Below are 24,839 nucleotides of genomic sequence, written 5' to 3'. Positions count from 1 at the left end.
GTTTTCTCTGGTGTACACCTAGAAGGGGGGTTGCTATGTCTGTGTCTAACTTTTTGAGCTCTGTCTGTTTTCCATAGCATTTTGCCATTCTCCATTCCTACCCGGTGTGAGCATGTTGGTTTCTCCACATTCTCACTGATGTTTATTTCATTTATTTGATTGTAGTGGAAAGGGGGTGTCTCATTTGACTTGCTTTGCTCAATGACTGATGGTATAGAGCTCCTTCTGTGCTTATCAGCCACTTGTGCATCACTTTTGGAGAAATGTCTATTCAAATCCTTTTCCCTTTTCTTAAAAATATTTTTTAGTTACAGTTGGACACAGTATCTTTATTTTATTTATTTTTATGTGGTGCTGAGGATCGAACCCAGGGCCTTGCACTTGCTAGGCAAGCACTCTACCGCCAAGTCACAATCCCAGCCCCTTGTCCTCTGTTCTTAACTCCTGCTCCACTTGGGCTGCACAGCTGCACCTGGCTCACATCCGCTTCAGGGTTCTCTGCCTAGAATGTCCAGGGATCCTCCCCCAGCTCCCTATCCTCACCTAGTTTCAGCCTGCTAGGATCTGACCCAGAGGCAGCCCTCCCTGACACCCCCTGGAAAGTGGTCCCCTCAGCCTCCACTCTTCACCCCTTGACCTCCTTGCTGCTCATTGGTCACAGCCATGTTGTCCTTCCAGTTGTTGGCTTAGCCTTTGTTTTCCTAGGATTTGTCTTGTTCTCTGCTGAGTCTTCAGTGCCTAAAGTGATGTGCAGACCTAGCAGTCAGTCAATAAATATTTGCTAAATGAATTGTTCACATTTTGGTAAATATCTTTCCAGTATCATCCATCTTTCATTTTTACTGATTTATTTAATATATTTATTATAATTATATTTCTTATCCTGTTTTGCATCTCAATTTTAAAAATTTTACTGTTATACCTGAAATACTTTAGGTTATCAACTCTTCATAAACTTTTTTTTCCTTTTTATAGTGCTTGGGATGCAACCCAGAACCTCACATGCTAGGCACGCACTCTACCTTAACCTAGGTCCCAGCCCCATAAGCATTTTAAAAGTGATTTGCTGCTCCTTCTGGTGGAGATATCACCGTCTTCTCCTTAAACATTTAGCCTATTCTGAAATGTCTGCTGTGTTTGGTGACCATCTCTGCAGCAGACATCTTAGTGCCTGAAGCTTTTCTCTTTACCTTGGTTATGTCCTTAGGCTGCATCTTAAAGCTGGAGTTATGGGATGGGAGGATGGGAATGCCATCACGTTTCTTAATATGTGCTGTGAAGATGGCAGTATGCTTTATCTTTCCCTCTTTCTTTCCCCCTCAGTCTCACCCTGCCTGCAAAAAGCCCGAGCCGTCGGCAAACCTCTTCAACGTGTACGGGAAGAGCCCCCTGATCGTCTACTTCATCCACCGCTACCTCACCCTGCTGCATGCCGGCCAGGATGTGTTGGTAGTGAGGAGGGAAAATACCACGGTCATCCCATATCCTTATGGCTGTAGGCAGGGCACAGGTTGCTCCAGGCAACCTCTTCCAGGAAGTAGGGGTCAGCAAAAGGTCCTCAGGCTGTCACTCAGAGCCTGGCACAAGGTGGGTGCTGGCCAGGGGTAGCCACGACAAGAGCCTCAGTCTCAGGGTCCCCCTCATCCTAATTCCAGGTCTGGAGCCACCTCCTGAGCTGGCAGGGTAACCCCAAGCAAGCTGAACTTCCCTGTGTGTAAGATTTTTCTTTTTCCCACTTACCGGAATGAATAGGCTGATAGTCCTTATTTTCGGAAGCTTAGTTTAGGAAGGTCAATGTCTTAATCTACTTATTCCTAAACTAAGTATAGTTATACCAAACTAATAGTGTCATGATTAAATGGCACATGGGACGTTTAGAATTGGTTCCAGAGACCAGGTCTGTTTGGACCAATAGACCTATGTCATTCCAAACAGAACCCAAGTTCTGATCCCCATGGTAAACTGCCAAGACTCAGCACCCCAACACATGCCATACCTGTTTTCTTGAGATCTGAAATTTTTACCAAATCTTTAGGATAAATAGAAAAAGGGCCAGGAATTTGTTGGTGGCCTTGGGGAAAAGGGTATGTGTATTAGATGAAACCCTCACACCGACACCAAAATTGCTGATCAGTGCTGTTGGTCCTAACCCTCATCATTATTATTAACATCATCTAGAGTAGGTATTATTATCCCTATTTTACAGCTTAGGAAATGGAGACATAGAGGATGACTTTTATTTTGTCTGAGGCTTGTGATAAGCACAGCTTAGATTCCATCCAATCAAGAAGAGGTGGAGCCCTGTAACCCCAGCAGCTCGGGAGGCTGAGACAGGAGAATCAAGAGTTCAAAGCCAGCCTCAGCAGAAAGCAAAGCCCTAAGCAACTCAGTGAGACCCTGTCTCTAAATAAAATACGAAACAGGGAGTTCAGTCCCCAGTACCAAAAAAAAAAAAAGAAGAAGGTGTGGAGGGCTGGGGGTGTGGCCCAGCAGGAGAGTACCTGAGCATGCAGGACACCTCCCATCCCCAGCACGGCCCCCACCCCCCAAAAAAAAGAAGAAGGAGGGATGGAGGAGGGCTGGGGACGAGCCCTGGGTTTAATCCTCAACGTCACAGAAAAGAGTGGGCCTGGAGGGCATGTGGAGCAGAGAGGCTCTTCAGCATGTGACAGGAGGTGGAGCATGGAGCCGTGGCCAGAGGGAGAGGAGGGCCTGAGCCCTTCCTGTCCACCAGGTGAGCACATTAAGGATCCCAGGTGGCCTAAGACGTGCTGCCTCCCCCATTTCTTCATCAGGGCAGAGAGGACTGGCTCCAAGGAGAGAGCTGAGGAGAGCCTCTTCCTTCCCGAGCAGACCATGGCCGCAAGTCCTCTGCTCAGACGCCAGCTGTCCTGTCCAGAGCCCAGGGTGTTCCCCGGCTCTGCCATCCCAGCTGCCTCAGCCCACACATCAGGCTCAAACCTCTAAAAATGCAAGACACAAACACAGTCCAACAGCACAGGGTCTTCCTTGACCATAAAAACCACCGAGTCCACCCCGATGTACGCCGATGTCATCAACTTGACCCTGAAAAACATGAAGATGCGAAAGGAAAAACTCAGCAAGCTGATCGAGTTTCACGTGAAGGAATGGAATTCTTTCAATAGTTACCTAAATGAACTGCAGGACAACTTCTTGAGGTATTGGAGGGGCTTCTGGGCGGGCCACGGGTCCAGCCCTTGTCCCTTGCAGCACATCATGTTGCACCGAGGGCAGGGCTGGCTTTCTCTGCGGCGCGAGCATCCTCAGCTCTCCTGGGGTAGAATGGGAACTCCTCAACTGCAGAGACTGACCTGGACTTTTAAAAGTTTTCTTGGGGCTTGGCGCAGACACACTTAATCATGACAGGCTCGTGACAGACATTCCCTCTCGTGCTGAGTTCAGAAGTCTCAAGCCTTAGGCTTTACGTCCAGCAGGTGCCCACTCAGTCCGACCGCAGTGACCAGGTCTGGAACAAGGCAGGCTTTCCCTGGCGTGGAGTGGACGGCCGGCTGAGGAGAGGGTCGCGGAGAGAAGTTGCGGCTGTCACCAGGGTAGAGTTTGGAGCTGTGAGGATCACACAGAGGATCGGGAAGGATGACAAGTGATGGGATGTCAGGTCCTCAGCAGGCTCTCCAGCTCCAGTGCACCCTTGTTTCCGCTGGCTGAATCCCTGCTCATCAGCACTTTCATCGTTAAATACCCCTGCTCTTTGTTGGATAAGGTGTAGCTCAGGATAAAGCCCAGTGCACTTTGTATTGATAAAGTGATGCTCAAAGTTTTGCCTGCAGATACACAGTGGTCACCTTAAAACACATCTGTGTCACTAGACTCAGGGCACAGTGACCCTTGAGGGGGCTTGGGGAAAGATCCCCATTGTTGGAATTACCACTGGTTTAGGCCAAGTTCAATGCTAGCTTCTTACCAGTCTATAATTTGAGCCTTATGATCCCTGAGTACTGGACCCCTTCTTTCCCCATGGAGCCCGGGGTCTGGTATCAGTGACTGGGTCATTGTTGTGTCAACCCGGTTTCAGCCAATGTTCCTGGCAGGCTAAGGAGCTTGTAAATATTTGCCCAAAGACCACACCGCCTGTGTCCTCCTCGGCCATGTGTGTTGTTATTTTCCTGCAGGGAGGTGACAAATATCGATAAAAAAGAAGCAGATAAAAAAAAGGCCTCTGCCTTCCTCCCACCTGCGCCCGGCTGCCGCCCCGAGGAGCCCCGGAGGAGACTCCGAGGGAGCGTTTTCAAGGAAGATGCGTTTCTTTCAAGGTTTGTTCAAACAAAAACTGGGGGGAAAGTACAGGAATTCCCAGTGAGGGAAAGAGCACATAAAAGTTCACTTTCTTTTATGTTTTATTCACTCAAGAGTGATTTTTTTTTTTCAATTTCCAAGTGATGGTAAAAGCTACCAATGGTTTTGCGTTTCTGTGTGGAGCACTGGCTGTTTACTTTATGAACTGCTTTCTTTTTCTTTTTTCCTGCACTGGGGGGCGGAATCCAGGTGTGTTCTAGGATGCCAGCCTTTTTATATTGAGACAGGACCTTGTTGAATTGCTGAGTCTGGCCTCAGACATGATCCTCCTGCCTCAGCCTCCTCAGTAACTGGGGTGGCAGTGTGCACTGCTGTGTCTGGCTTTGTACTTTATGAACTGTGTGGATCAGAGCTCTTTGGTCACAAATGCTAGGAAGCCGGCTCCAAGCGGCCTACACAGCACATTCCACCCAAGGGGGCTCCGCGACATTTTCAGGTGCTCCGTCCTTGACCCTCTCGGCCTCCTCCCTCTGTGTGCTGACTTCTTTTTCAAGCTGCCTCTGACAGGCACCAGGTCCCTGGACCTCCTGACAGCGCCTGGCCCACAGTGAGGAGAGCCATCCTCTCGGCCTCACAGGCCGAGCCTCACTGAGGTCTGAGGCCCTGCACATCCCATCTGGACCAACACCCTTTGGAAAGCAGTGCTATAATTAGCCCAACCTGCTGTCCCTGTGACCGAGAGTGCAGTGCACAGTCAATGACACGGGGTAGAATGGGTGACGGAGACAACTTGCCCATTTTATTTTATTTATAGCTCCTCAGATGCTATTTGATGCTATCACCTCCATTTTTACTGAATAGGAAATTGAGGCCCGGAGAAGCCAAGAAAAACTTCAGGGAGGACCAGCCATACCAGGTTCCAAGGATACAAAGACATAAGGGTTAGGATTAGGGTTAGGGTTAGGGTTAGGGTTAGGGTTCAAGTCCTTGACCTCAAGGGCTCCCATTCTAGAAGGGGACACAAAGCTGTGAATAGTTAACATGAGGTACAAATGCGAAACTCCCAGGCAGTCCCAGGAAGTCCCAGAAAGTCCCAGGAAGTCCCTGCTCTTCTGCACAGAGTGGGCGGGGCAGATCTTTGCTCATCAGGGGGCAGTTTGAAGAGCTCGCCCCTGGGTGTGGCTGATGGAAGGACAGGAGGGAATGAAGGGCAGCAGGAGGCCATAGGCCACACCCTCTGGAGCAGCCTTCCAAGATCTCTAACAGGAGCAGCAGTCAGATCAACATTTTGTTTTTGTCAAACAAATACGTGCAGGTGGACTCTAAGAATCACGCAAACCTGTCCAGCTTCTGAGGCCCAACAGCAGCCCCTGCCCTCCCCTCCCCGCCACCCTCCCCACCGTGATTACCATCCCCTTGGCGGCTTTTCTGGGATTCTCCTCTGTTGTCTAAATAACATGCTTACACATGTAGTTTGTGTTTCCTTTTTCATTTTAGGCCTTATCTCTAGATATTTTTTGGATTGCTAAAAGCTATCAAAAGCCAAGCAAGGTTATTTTCCATATTCTCAAACGCATCCTATATGCCACGGGTTTATTCCTTGATTCAGTTGGTCCCACAGTTCTCTCTCAGGTCCTGACCTCCTCCTGGCGGCCTGTGGCTGCAGGTGAGCTCCAGCCGACCACTCGGGACTTTTCTCTCCCTCACCTGCCACTTCCCCCTGTCAATTTGACCTGTTGGGGGTCACTGTTTTCGGGCCCCATATCTGTCTAGTAGCTCCTGAAGAAAAAGTATGCAGTCAATTTTCCCAGTCTCTCAAGTCCAATGTGTGTTTTTTTCTTAATTAATAATTGTTAACGGGCTGGGGATGTGGCTCAGCAGTAGAGCACTCTCCTCGCACGCATGAGACCCTGGGTCCGATCCTCAGCACCACATAAAAATAAATAAAGGCATTGTGTCCAACTATGACTAAATAAAAAAAATAAAATAAAATATTAAAAAAATAATTGTTAACTATTTTTCTGGGAATAAAATTCTAAAATACAAATCTACTTGCCACAGAATTTTGACCTTTCTTCCCACCTCCTACTTGTGCTGTTGGGAAGTCTGATGCCATTCTGATTCCTATGGATTTTATGTCACCTCCCCACCCCAAGGGAGCTCTGAGGATGTCATCTCTATCCCTAGCAGGTGAGGTCTCACAGTGACCAGACCTGGCACCAACCTCTTTCTTGGTGTGTTCCAGTGGGGTTCTGGAAGGTTGTGTCCTTCAAGTATGTGAAATTTTTTTTTTTTTAATCATTTCTTTGATAGTGTCCTTCCCTTCATTTTCCTAGTTCTGTTTTTCTGGAACTAAGCAGGACTCATGAAATGGGTTCTGAAGTACTTCTCTTCTATTTTTTGAAAATTGGTATTAATTCGTCTCTGGTAGAATCCACCAGTGAAGTCACATGATCCTAGACTTTTCTTTTTTGGAAGGTTTTTGTTACCGGTTCAGCCCTCTTTCTTATATAACTCTATACAGAATTTTTATTTTTTTCTTGAGTCACTTTTGGAAGTTTGTATGTTTCTGGGAATTTTTCATTTCATTTGAGTTTACTTATTAACATTCATATTCTCTTATAAACTGATTTATTTTTGTAAGATCAGGGTCATGTTCCTCTTTTTATTTCTGAATTTTCTTATTCCTTCTCCTTTTTGTAGTCAGTTGAACCAAAGGTTTGTTAATTCTGTTGGTCTTTGAAAATAACTAGCATTTTGTTTAATTGACCCTATTTTTTTTAGGGGGGTACTTGGGATTGGACTCAAGGGCACTGGACCACTGAGCCACATCCCCAGCCCTGTTGTGTATTTTATTTAGAGACAGGGTCTCACTGAGTTGCTTGAGCTCACAATCCTCCTGCCTCAGCCTCCTGAGCCCCTGGGATCACAGGCGTGCACCACATAATACAATATATACTATTTTTTTTAATTCTCTATTCACCTTCTTGGCACTACTCTTTATCAGCTCCTTCCTTCTGGTAGCTTTGGGTTTGGTTTACTCTTCTTTTCTAGTCCTTGAATGAAGTGGTTGTTGAGATCTCTCTTCTTCACAAAATGTGGCTATGAATTTCCCTCCAACTCTTCCCTCCAACTTGACCATCCTTCAGCCATTTCTTCACCTGGTCCTCAAACCGGCTGAGCCACCAGCACTGTTTTTGCTTCAGGCCATCAATTTTGTTGTGTTGTGTTGTTTTCATCTCAAAATACTTTTAAATTTGTTTTGTGATTTCTCTTTTGAGTCTCAGCATGTTCTGTAGAAAGGAGGGCAGTGAGCCCAAAAAGAAGAACGGTGCTTTCGTCAGCTACTAAAGGCAGGCCTTCAGGGCTCCTGGGGACAGTCCCCATCCTGTAGCCCAGCAAGTAACATTCTGAAGATCCACACCTGGAGCTGCAGGTGGATGCAGAGCGTCAGCGAGCAGTACAGGTTTTCAGCTGCACCAGCGCATGTCACCGCCAACAGGTGCAGGACCTGCCCCTGGCTGTGGCTGGGGCAGCTTTCCCATCCCCTCAGAGAGATGCCTCCTGCCCATTCAGTCAGTCTCTGTCACTGCCTCCGTCCCCGGGACCCTCCCTATGTGTGTAACATCACCACTTCGTTTCAGTGGCCAGCGGTCAGTCACATGGTGATAGCTGCAAGAGAGGCTGGAAAAGTAGGGTTTTTGTTTTAGGGTTTTTTTTTTTTCAGCTTAAAAAAAATCTGGACCCATTGCCATCTCAAAAACTGCCTTGTTTGCTAAAGAAAAGAGGGAGAGTGAGCTGGTGCACACCTGATTCCAGTTACTTTGGGAGGCCCAGGCAGGAGGATCACAAATTCTAGGCCAGTCTGTGCAACTTAGTAAGGCTGTGTCTCAAAGTAAAGTTTAAAAAGGGCCTGGGGAAGTGGCTCAGTGGTCGAGCACCTCTGGTTCAATCTGTAGTACCACAAAACAGAAGAGAAAAGAAAGAAAAAGGGGAGTCTGGCCAGTGGGTTGGTAACCGTCTCCGTCACCAGTAGATGGTGATATACTGTCCGTTTTTGAGATGAAGAATCAAAACTTAACAGGGTTAAAAATCTTGCCCACGGAAACCTTGTAATCCTAAACCTTCCATTTTTTTTTTCCTCTGAACTGAGCAAAGACCACAATTTTTTCTTTATTAGAGCAGGTTAACTTGAGTCAAGAAATCTTACAGGATTGGCAGTGGATCATTAAAAACAGATCTTCTGTGACTGGGGACATAGCTCAGTGGGTAGGGTGCTTACCTCACATGCACAAGGCCCTGGGTTCAACCTCCAGCATCACACACACACACACACAAAAAAAAAAACAAAAAACCAGACTTTCTATTATCCATTTTAGAGTCTTGGAAACAGAAAAGTCAACTAATTCACCAATATTATTGCTCTTCCCTCCAACTTGACCATCCTTCAGCCATTTCTTCACCTGGCCCTCAAACCAGCTGAGCCACCCTCTCCTCCGGGAAGTTCCCTGACCACCCACTCGGTGGCCCATCATATCCCCTGTGCTCTCCTGAAATGTTCTGCTCTAGTCATAGATTTGCTCGCCCACCTCTTGTGGGATTGTCATTAAGTCAGGAACCTCGTCCTGGATGCCCCTGTCTCTCCAGGGCCTAGGCCAGGGCCTGGCACTCCTAGAAGCAAAACGAGGGGCACTGGGTATTGCTTAAAGCACTTCAGTTATTTTCTTCTGCCACCATCATTGACAGATCTGCAAACTTTTTCTCTCAACACTATCAAGATTCCAGCGAACCCTTTGGAGAAGTCACAGTGAATTTCTTAACCAGTTTTTGTCGATGTCTTGTTTTCCCACAGGAGGGAAAGAGAAGAGAAGCTGAGGTTTAACCACTCTCCTCTCTTATTTCCAAGTCCTGAGGACCCGTATCCCCTGGAAGTAGGAAATCCCTACAGCGCCCAAGATATTTCTGCTAACAGGTGGGTTGGAGAGCGAGGAAAAAGACTCTGTGCCCAAAGACTGAGAAATGGAAAGTCCCTGCCCTCCACATTGTAGTTTTTTCTAGGCCAAGAGGAGAGCAAAAGGGGGCATTGGATGCACGGGGCACCGCGTTTATTCATATATTCACTTTCACTCATTATTTTATTTAAAATGTTACATGTGACAGTGTCCCTCAGAGCGCGCCAGGCTGGGTGCAGCTCAGGGGTAGAGCGCTTGCCCAGCCCACCCAGCCCATGAGTCCCTGGGTTCAACCTCCAGATGAAAACAGCCCCCACAGGGTGTGATGACCTCAGCTCCTTTATCATTTTCCAAGCCGGCAGCCTGGTGCGGACATACCTGGTGTGGAGGTGGACCTCTCCTGAGGCAGGTGGCAGCACAAACCCAGGCCGAGAGGGGTCTCGCAGGTTCCCTGCTGTAGACAGTGGGGACTAGGGAGCGGTTAAGGTCATACTGCTCCCCAGGGGCTGGTGGCGGGAAGGCAGGTGTATCAACAAGTGAAAGGCCAAGGACCCAAGGGAGGTGGCCGTGGGCAGCCGGGAACAGAGCAGAGGCCCAGGAGCCAAGCAGAAGCCATTGAAGGGGTGATGTCTAGGACAGAGGGAAGGTGTGGGTGGGGCTGAAGGAGAGCCTGAGGGAAGGGGCTGGCAGAGCAGGGCAGGGCGCAGCTGGGAGGAGGCCAGCTACTGTGTGAGGAACTGCCAGGGGGCATGGCCATGAGGGTTTCCAAGTGTGGGGAGCCTCTGAAAGGTGACAAGTGGGAATCTTGTGGTCAGATTTAGCTTTTTGTTGTTACTGGGGATTGAACCCAGGGACATTTAACCACTGAGCCACAGGCCCAGCCCTATTATTATTATATTATTATTATTATTATTATTATTTTGAGACAGAGTTTCACTGAATTGCTTAGGGCCTCACGAACTTGCTGAAGCTGGCTTTGAACTCACGATCCTCCCATCTCAGTCTCCTGAGTCCCCGGGACAAATCTGGCTTTTGGAAAGTCCTGAAGGTAACTGGGCATGGTGGTGCACACCTATGATCCCAGCCCCTCAGGAGGCTGAGGCAGGAGGATTGCTAGCCTCAGCAATTTAACAAAGCCCTAAGCAACTTGGCAAGACCCTGCAACAATTTTAAATGCTGGGGATGTGGCCCAGTGGTTAAGTGTCTCTGGGTTCAGTCCCTGGAACTCTCCCCTCTCCCCACCAAAAAAGGATGCTGAAGGGGCAGTTTATATGTATGTTTTGGGAACTTGTAAAATCTCCCACAAATATTTACCTTCACGGGATACCTGGTCTGTGTCTCTCAGTCAGGAATACTCAGGCTTTCTTGCTCTTGTGTCCCTCAGTCCCTAAATATATTAATTATTAAGAGAGCATATACCAGGGCTGGGGCGGTAGTTTAGTGGTAGAGCACTTGCCTAGCACGTATGAGGTACTGGGTTCAATCCTTAGCACCACATGAAAAAATAAACACACAAAGGTAGTGTCCATTATAACTAAAAAAATTTTTAAAAGAGAGCATATACAATTATTTCTGTACTAATACACTGTGTAAGTTATAAAACATACAGAAATTTAGAAAATTAAAAGGGTGATTTAAAAATAGGCAAGGAAAAGGTTCAGTTTCTTCCCCCCCAACAACTCAATGGCTCCACCTTGTGGGTGGAGCGGCTGCTCTGCCTGAGCCCCAGTTAAAACAAGCAGGGAAAGGGCTCCTTTTTGGATTCCCCCACAGAAAAAGGTGGAGCTGAGGAAGCTTTGACTCTAAAAGGTTCTAAGGCTTGACTCCCTGCCCCACCCTTTATTTGCCCCATGACTTGAGGACAAATTTTCTAAGTTTTTTGTTTGGACTTGTTTCCTGTGGATGGTTGTTAGGTGTAAAACAATCTAAACTGCATAGAGTCTTGCCTAGGCCTGGCAATGATAAGCATTACATGGTTGTTTTTATTTTCATAGTCTTTGCAAAGCCTCTTACGTCCCTTTTTCCAGGAATCCCTGGGTGTGTGGTTGAGGGCCCCGCCCGGAACTCTGAGGTTCTCTGGGACCAGGACCAGGAACGCCTCCTCTGCTCCCAGGGCTCAGCTTGCTGCCAACCCAGTGCTGGGCCCAGAAAGGTGAAGCGTCAGAAGACGCACAAACTCTCACCCACAGGGAAGAGCCCTCCACGTGCCTCGGGCTTCACATTTAGACCAGGCACAGAATGGATCCAAAAATGTTCCTCTAGACCCCTTTCAGAAGTCCCTGAGGACTGGTGACCCAGACCTTTTGTAGGAAGTTAGAGTCCAGCATCTGCTCTTCACACAGTGAACACTGGAGGGAAACTGAAGGGAAGTGACCCTGGCCCTGAGCTGCTGCACGCTCAGAAGGGGCCTGTGGGGCGAGTCTATCTTCTCCTCTCCGGGTCTCAGGGGATCTGAGACTTGTGGTGGTCCAGACCCAGGCTCCTCCTAGGTCTCCCAGTGTCAAAAGAGGTCCTCCCAAAATGCACATCTCAGCCTGGGGCAGTACACCCCTGCAGCCCCAGCCACTGGGAGGTTGAGGCAGGAGGATCGCTGGAGCCCAATTCAGAGCCAGACCCCAAGACCCTTCTCTCAAAAGCAAGGAAACAAAAACAAACCAAAATCCATATCAATCCCACTACTCCTCTACTTAAAACCCCGTTTGTCCTCATTCCTCTCAGGACCCTAATGACAAAATCCACACTCTTCATGAGGTGGCCCCTGCTCTCCTCTCCTTCCTCGCCTCAGCTGTCTCTGCCCAGGGCCTCTGGGCCTGCAGCTCCTGCTTCTTCAGAGAGTGCTGAGGTCTCCTCCCAGGTGACCGTGTCGGACCTCCTCTGAGCTCCCAGGAGTCCTTGCTCCTTCCCCTCCCTAGAGTGTGTTTCAGTCACTTGTCACTGGCTGACTCCTTCCCAGTGCTGGAAGCCTAGCTCAGGCAACACCTCCTCCAGGAAGCCCACCCAGACGCCTGTTCTGTGCTCTGCATTTCCTGCACTTGCCCCACGAAATATATCTGACTGTGGTTGTGGAGTTGTCTGTCGCCTCTCTGCATAGTGAGTCTCTCAACCTCTGGGACTTTTTCTCATCCCAGGTCAAGTCCCCGATGCCCACTTCTGTGGCTGGGATCCAGGAATTCTTAGTGAAGAAATTGTCAGTTGCTGTGTGCTTAGCCTTCCACTTCCTTTAATTGCTTATAGAAAAAAAAATAATGTTACATTTTAGAATGTTGCCTCTCTGTACTTACATGTGAAGTTAGGAATAAATCCTCTTAAAATGTCACACTGATTTTTAAATTTTTAAAATTTATTTTTAAAAAATATTTTTATTAGTTGGTGGACCGTTATTTTACTTATTTATATGCAGGGCTGAGTATCCAACCCAATGCCTCACAATGCTAGGCAAATGCTGTACCACTGAGCCACACCCTAGCCCTCATACTGGCTTTTTAATCCATTTGTCTGTCTTTATGTTCCTCTACAGAGAGGCAGAAATCCCCAAGAGGTCAAAAACAATGCAGAAAAATGAACTAGTCGTCCTCAGCCTCTCTCCTTACAGTTCAAGGGAATCGAGCCCAAGAACGGAGAAAATCTTTACGGGTGAAGGCTGCTGAATTCCGTCTAGACAAGAAACGGCGAAACAGAAAACTAGTACTGTGATTTGGGACACGTCAATCATTCCCAATCCACCAGACAAAGAATAACATTAAAGTTCACTCCTACTGTGGGCTGAAGTCAGGATTTGAGTGGAAGTTAATTCACCTCCTTCATTTAGACATGTATTTACTAATGCTGTCATTTATCTATGTATTAATAATAGTTGAAGGAACAGGTGTTATCATATAACAATAAGAGTAAGTGAGCACCACCGGCTGCTGAGTGCTCCCCTAGTCCTCTGTAAACATTCTCTCAGTCTCCCCTCCTGGCAACACTCCGAGGTAGGTGCTGCCACCTCTCCCTCTCTCCCAGGAGGAACCGGGGCTTGGAGGGCTTGAGGCAGTGCGCTAAGTGTCTGTTCTGTGCCCTCCCCGCACTGGGCCCTGGGAATACTGAGGAAGAGAGCTGCAGTCCAACTGCAGAGTGCTGCCAATCAGGAGGAGGATGAAGGATGTGAAAGCCAATAAATACATAATGCTTTCAGAGAGAGAAAAATAAAGATAAAATAGGATGGGAGGCAGGGAAAGAGGGGAGAAGTACTAGGGAATGACAGTGGCCAAATTATCTTGTGTGCGCATAATGAATATGTAACACCAAATCCCATCGTTGTGCACAACTATAATGCACCAATAAAAATGTAGAAAAAAAAAAAAACCTCTTGCCTAATAAATGGGGCTCAAAGGGAAAGGGATAAACACAGCCTAATTCCCCCTTAAGATTGGGAGCCATCTCACCACAAAGGCATAAAAAGCTAATTTCGGCTTTACTATAAATTACTGCGATTTCTGCACTTGCTTGGAATGCCTGCCCGGGCCTTGGACTCACCCGTGCCTGGCTCTCTGACCAGATAGCAGCCCTCTCTGAAACTCTAATGACCCCATAAATTTTGATGTCGGGGCCAGCTAAAATATCAACTAGCCTTTGTGCTATGCTTGTCAAAATTTTGTTAACGGTAAGTTCTCAAACCCCCCTGTGTGTAACTTTCTGGGGTATAAAGTTGTGCTCCTGGAGAGCTGCAGGGCTGTCTTCTGTTCCTGCGGTTTTCAGGAGAGGCAGCCCGGCTGGTCGGAATTACAAGCTTGCTTTAATTTGATTTCAACTGGAGTTGGTGGTCTTTTCTTTGCGTTGTGGTCTAACAGAGGATGGAAGGGATTACAGAGAGATCTAGGGGAACTTGGGGTGAGGGAAATGCCCCATCACAGTGAAGGCTCTTGGACTTATATACCCCGTGTACTTTAAGTGCTTTCTCATATATAAATTATACTTCAATAAAGATGTTGTTTTTCTTTCTCCCTCTCGTACACACCATAGTTCCCAAGTCTGTCCATTGAAATGGCCTAGAAATAAAGAGTGAGCCAGCTGTAGTGACCCGGCCTGTCGTCTTGTAAAACCATCCTCACTCAAAGGATCCCAGTATCCTTGAGGGAATGATGGCCCCATATCCAGGGCAGGAGGGTCATGGGATGAACGTGGAAGTCTTACCACACTGGACTCTGACAAAAGTCCTGTCAGAAATATGCAGGAGCCATTTTAAAGAGGGTCCCATGCGCTAAATGATGAGACCATTTAGGCACTAGTATTACTACTACTAGCCATAGACTGAAGTACATCAAACATGTTTCACAAAGTTTATGTTGTTACCTTAAAGAAACTAATATAGGTCACCATTGAAGGATATTAGGAAATCAAATTGTTATTTTGAAAACTGGTAACTACAGGGAACGTGTGAGCATTTATCATGCCAGTACCACATAAACCACGTCACCAGGTAACCAGAGAGAGGGCGAGGGAAAGTTTTCTCTTTAGAAACATTCCAGTTAATAAATTGAGAAAGAATGATAGAATTAAAATATCATCATTTTGTAACCTAGTGGGTTAATGGATCTAGGCTGGTCGTTAATGGCTGCTAATATCCCCAAAAGATAAGCAGCCACCGAGCGCCTCCTGCTGGTAGACCTAGGACCACCTTGATCTGACCTGGACTCCAGATCCAGCAGGAAGTATAGAGGACAGAAGCGCAAATCTGCAAACCGGGGCTGTAGAAAACTCAAGGGGAGGGGACTCCCTTCTTTTTAACAAACCTCCAGAGAAAATAGAGGATCTATAGACTAAAAGAGGTTTAAGGGCTGTGGATATTGCTCAGTGTAGAATGCTTGCCTAGCATGCATGTGGTCTTGGGTCAGTCCCCAGTATAAAATAATAATAATAATATTTAAAAGGCAATAAGGCATGGTGGGATGCACCCCTATAATTTTAGCTGCCCTTATAATCTTAGTGACTTGGGAGCCTCAGGCAAGGATCCCAGGTTCAAGGCCAGCCTGAGCAATTTAGGGCTCAAAGTATTGCTCCTGGGTTCAATCTCCAGTGCCACTAAACAAACAAACAAACATCAGTCCATTGTAATTTGTGGCCATTATCTAGATCTTGGTTGGGAAAAATCTTTTGAAAATATATGATACTTCTAAGACAACTGGATATTTGAGCGCTGTCTGGGCATCTGATATTAAAAATTATTAACTTTTAAGTGTGATAATGGTATTCTGATTATGTTTTTTTAAAAGAGTCCTTCTCTTTTAGAGATACAAACTGAGATACTTACAGAGGAAATGAGATGAAGTATGGGATTCACATCTGGATAATATGGGAGGAAGAGAACGGAGGCATCAGGTGAAATAAGATTGAGCCTTGAAATTGTTGCAGTTGGTTGACGGGATTATCTATTCTCTTACTTTTGTATATATTTGAAATGATCCATAATTTTTAAAATGAGAGGCATTTATGAGGGAGACTTCTACACCTATTTGAGGCCTTATTTCATTGCCTTTCCACTACAGCCCTGTGAGTGAAGTACAGTTTTCCCTGTTCTCCGTGGCTGAAGCCACCCTGGCTTTGACTTTCACAGTGTCCTCTTATTACTCTCCCGCTCCCTGTGCCCCCCCACCCCAGCCCATTCTCCACACAGCAGCCCAAATGCTTTGACTCCCATGACAACTCAACTCTAGGTTTCTCTTGGTTTTCAGAGGAGGAAATGAGGCACCCAGCGATTAGATCATTTTCCCAGAGCTCACAGTTAATAAATGGCTGGAGGGCTGGGGTGGGGAGCTCAGTAGGAGCAAGCTTGCTGAGCACGCCAGAGGCCCTGGGCTCCATTTCCAGTGCAGCAAGAAGAATCACGCAAACAGGTAAGGTTGCTGTCACTCTGGCTTGGGGGCCTTTCGCATGTGCACATTGCTATAAACAGAAAATAAAATCACATGTGAAGACACAGAGCCCACTGTTGAGTGGTTCAGCATGGCTCAGAGAGCAGACAGTGGAGCCAAACCCTGAGCCTGGGTCACTCTGTGCCTCAGTTCCACCATGGGTAAAGGAGGAGTAAAAATAGTCCCCACCCATGGTGTCTTTGTGAGGAGTGGGTCACTCAGATGTGCAGAGCTGTGCTGACACCTGGCAGTGCTCTTTGTTGTCATCGTCACCAGGTGTGTGGGGAGTGAACTATGCCAGTAACATACACCAAAATATCTGTGTCAGAATTACCTGAATAACAAAAAATTCACAGGCTACACTTCTTTCAGCAGTGGCAGGTCACCAAGTACTCATGGGTCACATGGGAGTCATAAGCAGAGCAATCACAAGTTCTTTTATTCCAATCATAATGACACATGACATAATTCCAATCATAAAAACATTCAAGTCACACATCTCACACACACACACACACACACACACACACACACACACAACAGAGGGTTACAGCACTGTAGGGGCTCAGGGGCACTGAACTGAGAGCCAAGGCAGAGAGCCTGGTCTTGCAGAGTCACTGTAGGTGGTCAGAGCTGCAAAGTGCAAAACTTGTTCTAGGCCAGAGTCTGACAGGCTGAGGTTTCAGAGTGTCAGCTTGGAGTGTCAGCTTGACACCTCGGTTTGGAGTAGGCGATGCGTGGTTTTTGTGGACGTGTGAAACCATGCTGTGCTGAGGCCAGGAGGGACAGAACCAGAGGTTTGTTGCTATGGTGACTTTCCTGAACAAGGCTAGTGATGAGTGACCAGCGATGGGGTTCGAGTGCCATCATGTCCAGTATCGAGATGGTGCTCCTCCTCTTATGGCCCTTGGGCAAGGGGGTTGCTTCATGCAGGGGTCTGGTGTGTTTGATAAGCTCACGGGCCTGATGTTTCCAATGTGGAGTTGATATACCCATGCATCCATGTGCTTCTGATTAAGTTAATAAGTTCACAGGTGGTTATTTTTATTAGCATGATTAATTTATCAGCTTCTGCCTTATGGTTGTGCTAGGTAGATGGTGGTTGTTTACTTACACCAACTAGGTACAGAGTAGTTTCTACCTTGGCACTGGTACTCAAAATGGAGTAACTCATGGCAAACTACTGTTTTTTGAAAATGGAGTAACTCACCAGGCATGGTGGTGGCTCAGAGGCTGAGGATTGAGAGTTCAAAGCCAGCCTCAGCAACTTAGCAAGGCAATAAGCAACTCAGTGAGACCCTGTTTGTAAATAAAGTATAAAAATGACTGGGGATGTGGCTCAGAGGTTAAGTGCCCCTGGGTTCAATTCCTGGCACACACACAAAAAAAAAAAGAAAAAAAAGTAACTCAGGGTTAGGGAGAGCTTGAACACTGTTGCTCCGTCCATCATGAACTGTGTTCCGCAAACGCATGTTCTCTCTTGGCCTCTCCTCTCTGATTCTGAGAGCTCCATTCTCACCAGTGTCTGACTCTGCAGAAAAACTTGCAGCTTCTAGGATGAGCCTCTGAGTTCCTTTGCCTTTCCCACTGTGCCCAGCTGGTCTTCCCACCCAGGTTGAGTCCCTCCCCTGTGGGGCTCCCAGCAGGGAGAACTCTACTTGATTTGCAGAGGCCTGTCAGTCCCTCTTATTCCGCCCCCAGGCATTGATCACCTGTTTCCGGCTTCTCCGCAGCCTGTTGCTTTTTGAGGACAAGGACCTGTATTTATCTTGAAATCCAGTGGAGAGCTAAGACTGAGCAGTGTTTAATAAATGTTTATGAAATAAACAGTCACAGGTGTGCCTCTCTGGCAGGTTGGAAGTTTTTCAAATTTGGAAATAAACCTGAATAAATGAGAAAGCACAAAATATATTAGGTGTCATTCATATTATATAAATCTATAAATAACTATATAAAACATTTGTATATGTCATGTATGAATGTGTCTAATAAAACATGTTTGGTACTGGGGATATATATATATACACACACATATATCGAGATATAATACATTTTTTAAATATTTTGTTTTAGTTGTAGTTTGAGACAATACCTTCACTTTTTTATTTTTATGTGGTGCTGAAGATGGAACCCAGAGTCCCTGCACATGCTAGGCGAGCGCTCTACCACTGAGCCCCAGCCCCAGCCCCTATATATATATCTATATATCTATATATAGATATATAGATATAGATATATAGATATATAGATATATAGATAGATATATATATTTAGAGACAGGGTCTCACTGAGTTGCTCAGGGCCTTACTAAGTTGCTGAGACTGGTCTTGAACTCACAATCCTCCTGCCTCAGCCTCCCAAGCCACTGGGATTACAGGTGTGCCCTACTGCACCTGGCCCAAGACGTGTTTTTATACATAACAATTATTTGAGCTTCTCATGCATATTAAATTATAGATATATTATACATATTTTTAATATTATTTTTTAGTTGACAATAGTTTAATTTTGTTTATTTTTATATGGTGCTGAGGATTGAACCCAGGGCCTTGAACGTGCTAGGCAAGCGCTCTACCACTGAGCCACTGTTTTATAAAAATGCAGTAACTCACCAGGTAAGTCCCTTTGAACTGTCAATCCTCCTGCCTCAGCCTCCGAGCCACCACAGCACCTGGTGAGTTACTCCATTTCTCTCAATCCTCCTGCCTCAGCCTCCGAGCCACCACAGCATCTGGTGAGTTACTCCATTTTCACCCCAGCCCTATTACACATATTGTAATGTATCAAAAGTTTATTCAAATGGTTATTTATAAAGCAAATTTAAGCTAAACCAGAAATTCATTGGTGCCTAGATATTTGAACTTCTTTAAAGCTTGTTTCAAATAAACATCCTCCTTTAAAGGTTATATGCACATGAAAATATTTGCTATTTAATTTCTCTATATAAAGTTATCATGATTTGTCTTTACTGGTTCCCTTTCTTCTGTGTAACCCCTGGAACTTCAGTTACACACAGCGGGGAAGTTGTCCTAACTCGTTTGGTTGCGTTCCTTGCAATTTCTGCAAGTCGTGGTTTTGCCTTAACATTTCATTTATTTAGAACTTGGTTGGAGTCTGAATTTTTCTCAAAACAACACTAATGGTGAGTTGAAATTAATATTATGTGAGCAAAGAAAAGAGGCATCTACCCACCTCACTACAGCATGTTGGAGCACGGTGAAATGTTTATGAAACTCAAAAGGCAACGAATTAAAAGGCAAAGAATAAAAGACCATGAAAAACAAGTGCTACCTAAAACTGCAGGAAATGCCACATGTGGATCCTGTCACTTAGGTTTGAATGACCTGTTGGTGGGGCTGCTCTCCCAGGAACTGTGGCGTCACCTTTGTGTCCAGTGCTCAGCTCACTTCGGACTCCTTTGCCTTTGGCGTGCTTTGTTCCTATAGTTCTTGGTGTAATTATTTTTATAAAGTCTGTCTTCCCTGCTGGACTGCAGGCTCTCTGGGGGGAATTGGTACAACAAATATTTTCTACAAGCTTTGAAATTTTATCAAGATCCTTAGAGCGGTCTATGCCCTTTGAATCAGTTATCACACTTCTGGAAATTCATCCTAAGAAAAGTAATCCTGTGGGCACAGTGGCTCACGCCTGTGATCCCAGCGACTGGGAGGCTGAGGCAGGAGGAGTGTGAGCTCAAAGCCAGCTCAGCAACTTAACAAGGCCCTAAACAACTCAGCGAGACCTTGTCTCTAAATAAAATATGAAAAAAGGGTTGGGGAGGTGGCTTGGTGATTAAGTGCCCCTGGGTTCTATTCCCTGTATCAAAAAAAAGTAAAAAGGAAAGAAAGAAAAGCAATCCTAACTATGAAAAAATTATGCAAAAAAGAGCTTACATTAATTTGTAATATCTGATGTTAAGGAAATTGAGTCTATAAAACACAGCCATGCTAAGGAATATGATGTATTGTGCAGCTGTTTAAAATTATGCTTAGTGGCAGGATGCTTGTCTAGCACGCCTGAGGCCATGGGTTCCATCCCCAGAACTGCAATCAAACACAAAACAAAGCAAAGACATGGAGAATGTTTATTAGAAAATAAAAGGGTAGGAATTGAATATATGTGAATTATATATAATGTAACAATTTTTTATTAATCAGTACTTTGAACAAAAAAAACTTTTTGGTTTACACTTTAAAAAAAATTTCTTAGTTGTATATGAACACAATACCTTTATTTATTTATTTATTTGTTTGTTTGTTTGTTTGTTTATTTAAATTTTAAAGTTGTAGGTGGATATACCAGTGCCTCATGCATGCAAGGCACTGCTCTACCACTAAGCACAACCCAGCCCTTTGGTTTGCATTTTTATTTTTAGTTTGTAAACCAATAAATTATTTTTTTCGTGCCTAACCCAGAGAGTACTTTTTGAAACAAACAGAATAAAACATTGAATGGGCCAGTGAGGCTGCACACACCTATAATCTCAGTGACTGAGGAGGCTGAGGCAGGAGGATCAAAAGTTCCAGGCCAGCCTCACCAACTGAGCAAGACCATATCTAAAATTCAAAATAAAAAAAGGGACTGGAGAGATAGCTCAATGGTAAAGCACCATGATATGGTTCATTCCCCAGTATCTAAATAAATAAATAAACCAATGGGTGATTTTTTTTCTTTCTAATTTCTATTTTTCTTCCTTAAATCTGTAGGAAGCCTCCTTAGGTTAATACAAATGCACACATTGTAGAATGGTTATTATCTCTCAGAAAATTTCCTCCCCTGCCAGAGACAATAAGCACAATATTTGAAATATCTATATAAACTGGAAGTAGAAGGAAAATGGGCATGACAAAATGGATGAATCTAAAATACCAAGAGGAAAAAAAAAAGGTATTCGAATGTTCAGAGAATACCAGAGGTGTTTTGTAGCCATACATTCTACAAAAAAAGTATTGAGCTTCAGTAAGCACCCTCTCCTGAGTCAGTTCCTGTCTCTTCTTACTGCCTGACTAACCAGCCACTCAAGAGCCTCAGCCTCAGCTTCTCCACCCACCAAATTCCCAGAACTCTATCAATTCTTACAACTGGAGGAGAATAAGGCAAGACTCTGGCTTAAGAATTTAACCAACACTGTACAAACAGCAGTCACTCCAAACCTTCTACGTGTAGTCTAAGAGCAGCCACTGAGAGGCATAGGGCTCAGCATAGGCTCCGGGGTCTCAGTCTTGGAGGTGCATGATTTGAACATGGAGATGGAGCAATGGAGCGTGGCTTTTCATAATGTTAGGAAGTACTGGCTTCATTGCATGAGGGATGGCCCACAGCAGAGGAAGTGAGGACAATATTTTTCTCTTATGGGCTTGGACTGTATCATTTGAGAAACAATGTTTGTCTTCAAGAAACCCAGGGCCCGGGTAGGGCAGTATTTAACAATTTCTTGCTAAATACTTAGGGGAATATATTTCACATTGGTAGGGGATCTCAAGGGGAACAAAACTGGTGAGCCCCCAGCTTCCCTGCACCAGAGCAAGAATCATGAATGCTAGCTTCTGCCTACTCCCAAGACTATTCTAGACCCTCAGATACCACCAGCCATCAGTGAGTATTATCCCAAAGGCTCCTCCTGGGGGCTTACTCAGCACCTGGAATAGTAACTGGCACAAAGTAGGAGCTCAATAAACATTTGCTGAATTGTTGCTGTAAGTAGAATATTACCTTGGGTACAATTACTCAAACCTGAATAGCACATCCTGTGGGGTAGAGAGGAATGTATCCTGCTAAAAAAGACCAACCTCGTTTTGAACATGGGCAAAAGTACCCAAAGCTAAGTAGAGATTTACAAGGCAGAGAAAGAAAACAGGTTTCAGGAGGGAAGTTAGTGGGGGGCGAAGAACCAGGTTAGAAACTAGACTTTCTCATTTCATGTCCTGACTGTGGGAGGCCAACCTTACACGTGACTGAGTTACACTCCCTGGCTGGGCGCTGAGGCTCTCAGTCACAGAAATGTGGCACCCTTCTTGGGTGCGAGGGTCAGTGCATGGGTGTTTCTTGCTACAGCCCCGTGGGTGAAGCTATGCTCACCTGTTCCTTTGTAATATAACCCTTTGCCCTGTTTAGGATAGAATCTTCCATGGAAGTGCCTTGTGTGTGTCCCCTTCTCTTACTGTGCCCTTGGGTGTGGCCTACCCAGGTGTCAGTCAACCTGCTGACAGTGGACATCATGAAGATACTCAGCCCCCTGAAACCTGACCCCTTGCCTCATTTGAATAGCTTCCCTCAATAAAAGGGATCAGCGCTTGCTCTCGCTCTCTCTCTCTCTTTCTGCGGACCCTTAAGGTCAGAGGAACAGTCACAGTGACCCCAAAGAAAAAGGTATTTGTGTCTCTTGTGTGGTTATTTCGTGCAGCCAAGTTAGCCCAGTTTAACTGGCGTGACCCCTGAGCCTTTTAGACACAAGAACAGAAACCTGGTGCCTGACTGCTCTGGTCAGTTTGGTTGGTAGGTCCAGTTGTGGGGACGAGTAATTTGAAAATGTAAACCAGTTCTTTATGGGCAAGGTGGAAGTTCAGAATTAAAGACAGGATAAAGTGATTCGTGCCAGCTAGAAATAATCTGTATATTTATCTTTAAAGTGATTATATTGGTTTAAATAATTTATTAAATGTGAGATCTCCAGATCATTCTGATTTCAAATTAAAACGTATTAATTGGGTTTAGATTAGTTATTTTTAGTTGAAAGGGGTAAGATAATTTTGCAAAGTTATGGAATATTTATGAGGACTTGAGAGTTGCTATCTTAGACTTCAATGGAGTGGTTTAATTGCTATGAAAGTTTTATCGATCAGACCAAGCAATGGAAGAAATTCAAATATACTAAAGTGAATATTACTATTTAAATTTTTTTTTAATTTAAAAATCTCTCCCACCAGCAATCTCATTTTACATATTAACTTAGACTTATTAAAGCATCAGCTGGCACTAGCTGTGCTCTGAGGTTTTTTTTTTTTTAAGAGAGAGAGAATTTTTTAGTATTTATTTTTTAGTTTTCAGCGGACACAACATCTTTATTTGTATGTGGTGCTGAGGATTGAACCCGGGCCGAACGCATGCCAGGCGAGCGCGCTTGAGCCACATCCCCAGCCCCTATTTAAATTTCTTAATATAATTTGGATATGATGGTGTACACCTGCCATCCCAGGCATATGGGAGGCTGAGGCAGGAAGATCACAAGCTTAAGTCTGAAAAAAAAAAAAAAGAATGTAATTTAAGTTGATATAAATAGAACCATTCATTTGAAGGAGTTTGGTCTGTTAAATTTGAGTTGATTAAATGTTAATCAAAGTTCCCCTTAGAAATAATTATTAAAATGTATTAGATTTATCAATTAAATATTATTGAAGGCTTAAGAAGAACTAAAGTGTTTTTACTTTCAGAAAATTGAATGTTAACTTTTAAAAACTGCCTTGAACTTACCTATATTTTAAGTTATCTACTGCTATGCTTTCAGTAAAATTTAATGTAATGAGACAGCTGTTCATCCATGCATGTGTGGAATGAAAAATCCCCAAATGTAAGAAGTGGAGTTCAATAGGGCAGCTAGTATTTCTGCCCCTCTGGAGAGAGATGGGGCTGGAAATTTTTACCTTTAATATAAAAGGAAATATTCATGGAAAATTAATGATCAATGGAGGTCCACTCTGAGGGTAAGCCATGACAGTAGCACTTCCTGTGATTGCCTCTGTACTTGTCTGTGGTCCTTTCTAGGGCTGGCATCTTGTTATTTAAACCTAGCACCCAATGCCTAGCACAATGCCTGACAAATACATATCGATATATATCTTCTGAATGAATTAAACATGTTTAAGAAAAGATCTACCAAGTGACACTTTGTGTATAACAATCTCTGCTTCCTCCCCCCGCCCCTCTCTCTTTCTTTCGTACCAGGGATTGGTACGAAAGAAATAATGTGTATAAATTATTTTTATACAGAAATTATAGATTATTTGTATATGGAGGCGCTGAGCCACATCCCCACATATTTTCAAAAATATATTTTTTTGAATATATATTTTTGAAAATATATTTATTTAGAGACAGAATCTTGCTGAGTTGCTGAGACTGGCTTTGAATTCATGATCTTCCTGCCTCAGCTTCCCAAGCGTCTGGGATTACAGGCAGGTGCGACCATGTCCTGCTCCTCCTTTAGCTCTCTATCAAAGCATTTTTGAAATTTCACCTCTTGAAACTCCAAGAATGTAAATCCACAGGCAACAGTTTGAGGAAGACTAACTGTACCCACTGGAATCATGTGCCTTTATTGGTTATAAGGTGATTGTCCACAGAGGGGCAGTAAAGTGTAATAGTTTAAAATTCAGGCACTGATGATTATCTCCACTGCCTCCTTTCTTTTCTTTTTTTTTTTTTTTGGCGGGGGGGGGGGGGGGGGCGGGGGCGGGGGTGGTGTGTTGGTTACTGGGGATTGAACTCAGGGGCATTCCACCACATCCCCAGCCCTATTTTGTATTTTAATATTTAGAGACAGGGTCTCACTGAGTTGCTTAGCGCCTCATTTTTTGCTGAGGCTAGTTTGAATTTGTGATCCTCATGTCTCAGCTTTCCATGCTGCTGGGATTACAGGCATGTGCCACCATACCTGGCCTCTTTTCTTATTTTTAGAATACAAAAATGACACAGAATTGGAGAAATTGGGGTTCCCTGAAGGATT

General features: G+C 45.0%; 1 protein-coding gene across 5 annotated transcripts in view; it reads left to right on the top strand.

Moving 5' to 3' along the window:
• Positions 1-14,201, top strand: part of Fam227a (family with sequence similarity 227 member A) — a 54,075-nt gene extending 39,874 nt beyond the window's left edge. For 4 of the 5 annotated variants that reach the window (XM_046429697.2, XM_058574335.1, XM_058574336.1 and 1 more), the window contains 5 exons: positions 1,324-1,481; positions 3,027-3,179; positions 4,152-4,292; positions 9,128-9,247; positions 12,745-14,201. In XM_046429697.2, the coding sequence (XP_046285653.1) occupies positions 1,324-1,481; positions 3,027-3,179; positions 4,152-4,292; positions 9,128-9,247; positions 12,745-12,874 (702 nt within the window). In that variant the 3' untranslated portion in view covers positions 12,875-14,201. The remainder of the gene's footprint in view (positions 1-1,323; positions 1,482-3,026; positions 3,180-4,151; positions 4,293-9,127; positions 9,248-12,744) is intronic. The other variant, XM_046429699.2, reaches the window with a different exon arrangement.
• Positions 14,202-24,839: the final 10,638 nt, after the last annotated feature.

Source organism: Marmota monax, unplaced genomic scaffold, assembly GCF_021218885.2.
Source record: "Marmota monax isolate L192 unplaced genomic scaffold, Marmota_monax_Labrador192_F-V1.1 WCK01_AAM20220418_F8-fsc00051, whole genome shotgun sequence".
Taxonomy (NCBI): Eukaryota; Metazoa; Chordata; class Mammalia; order Rodentia; family Sciuridae; genus Marmota; species Marmota monax.
The sequence above is the reverse complement of the archived record's forward strand: the minus strand, read 5'-3'. Positions and strand labels throughout refer to the sequence as shown.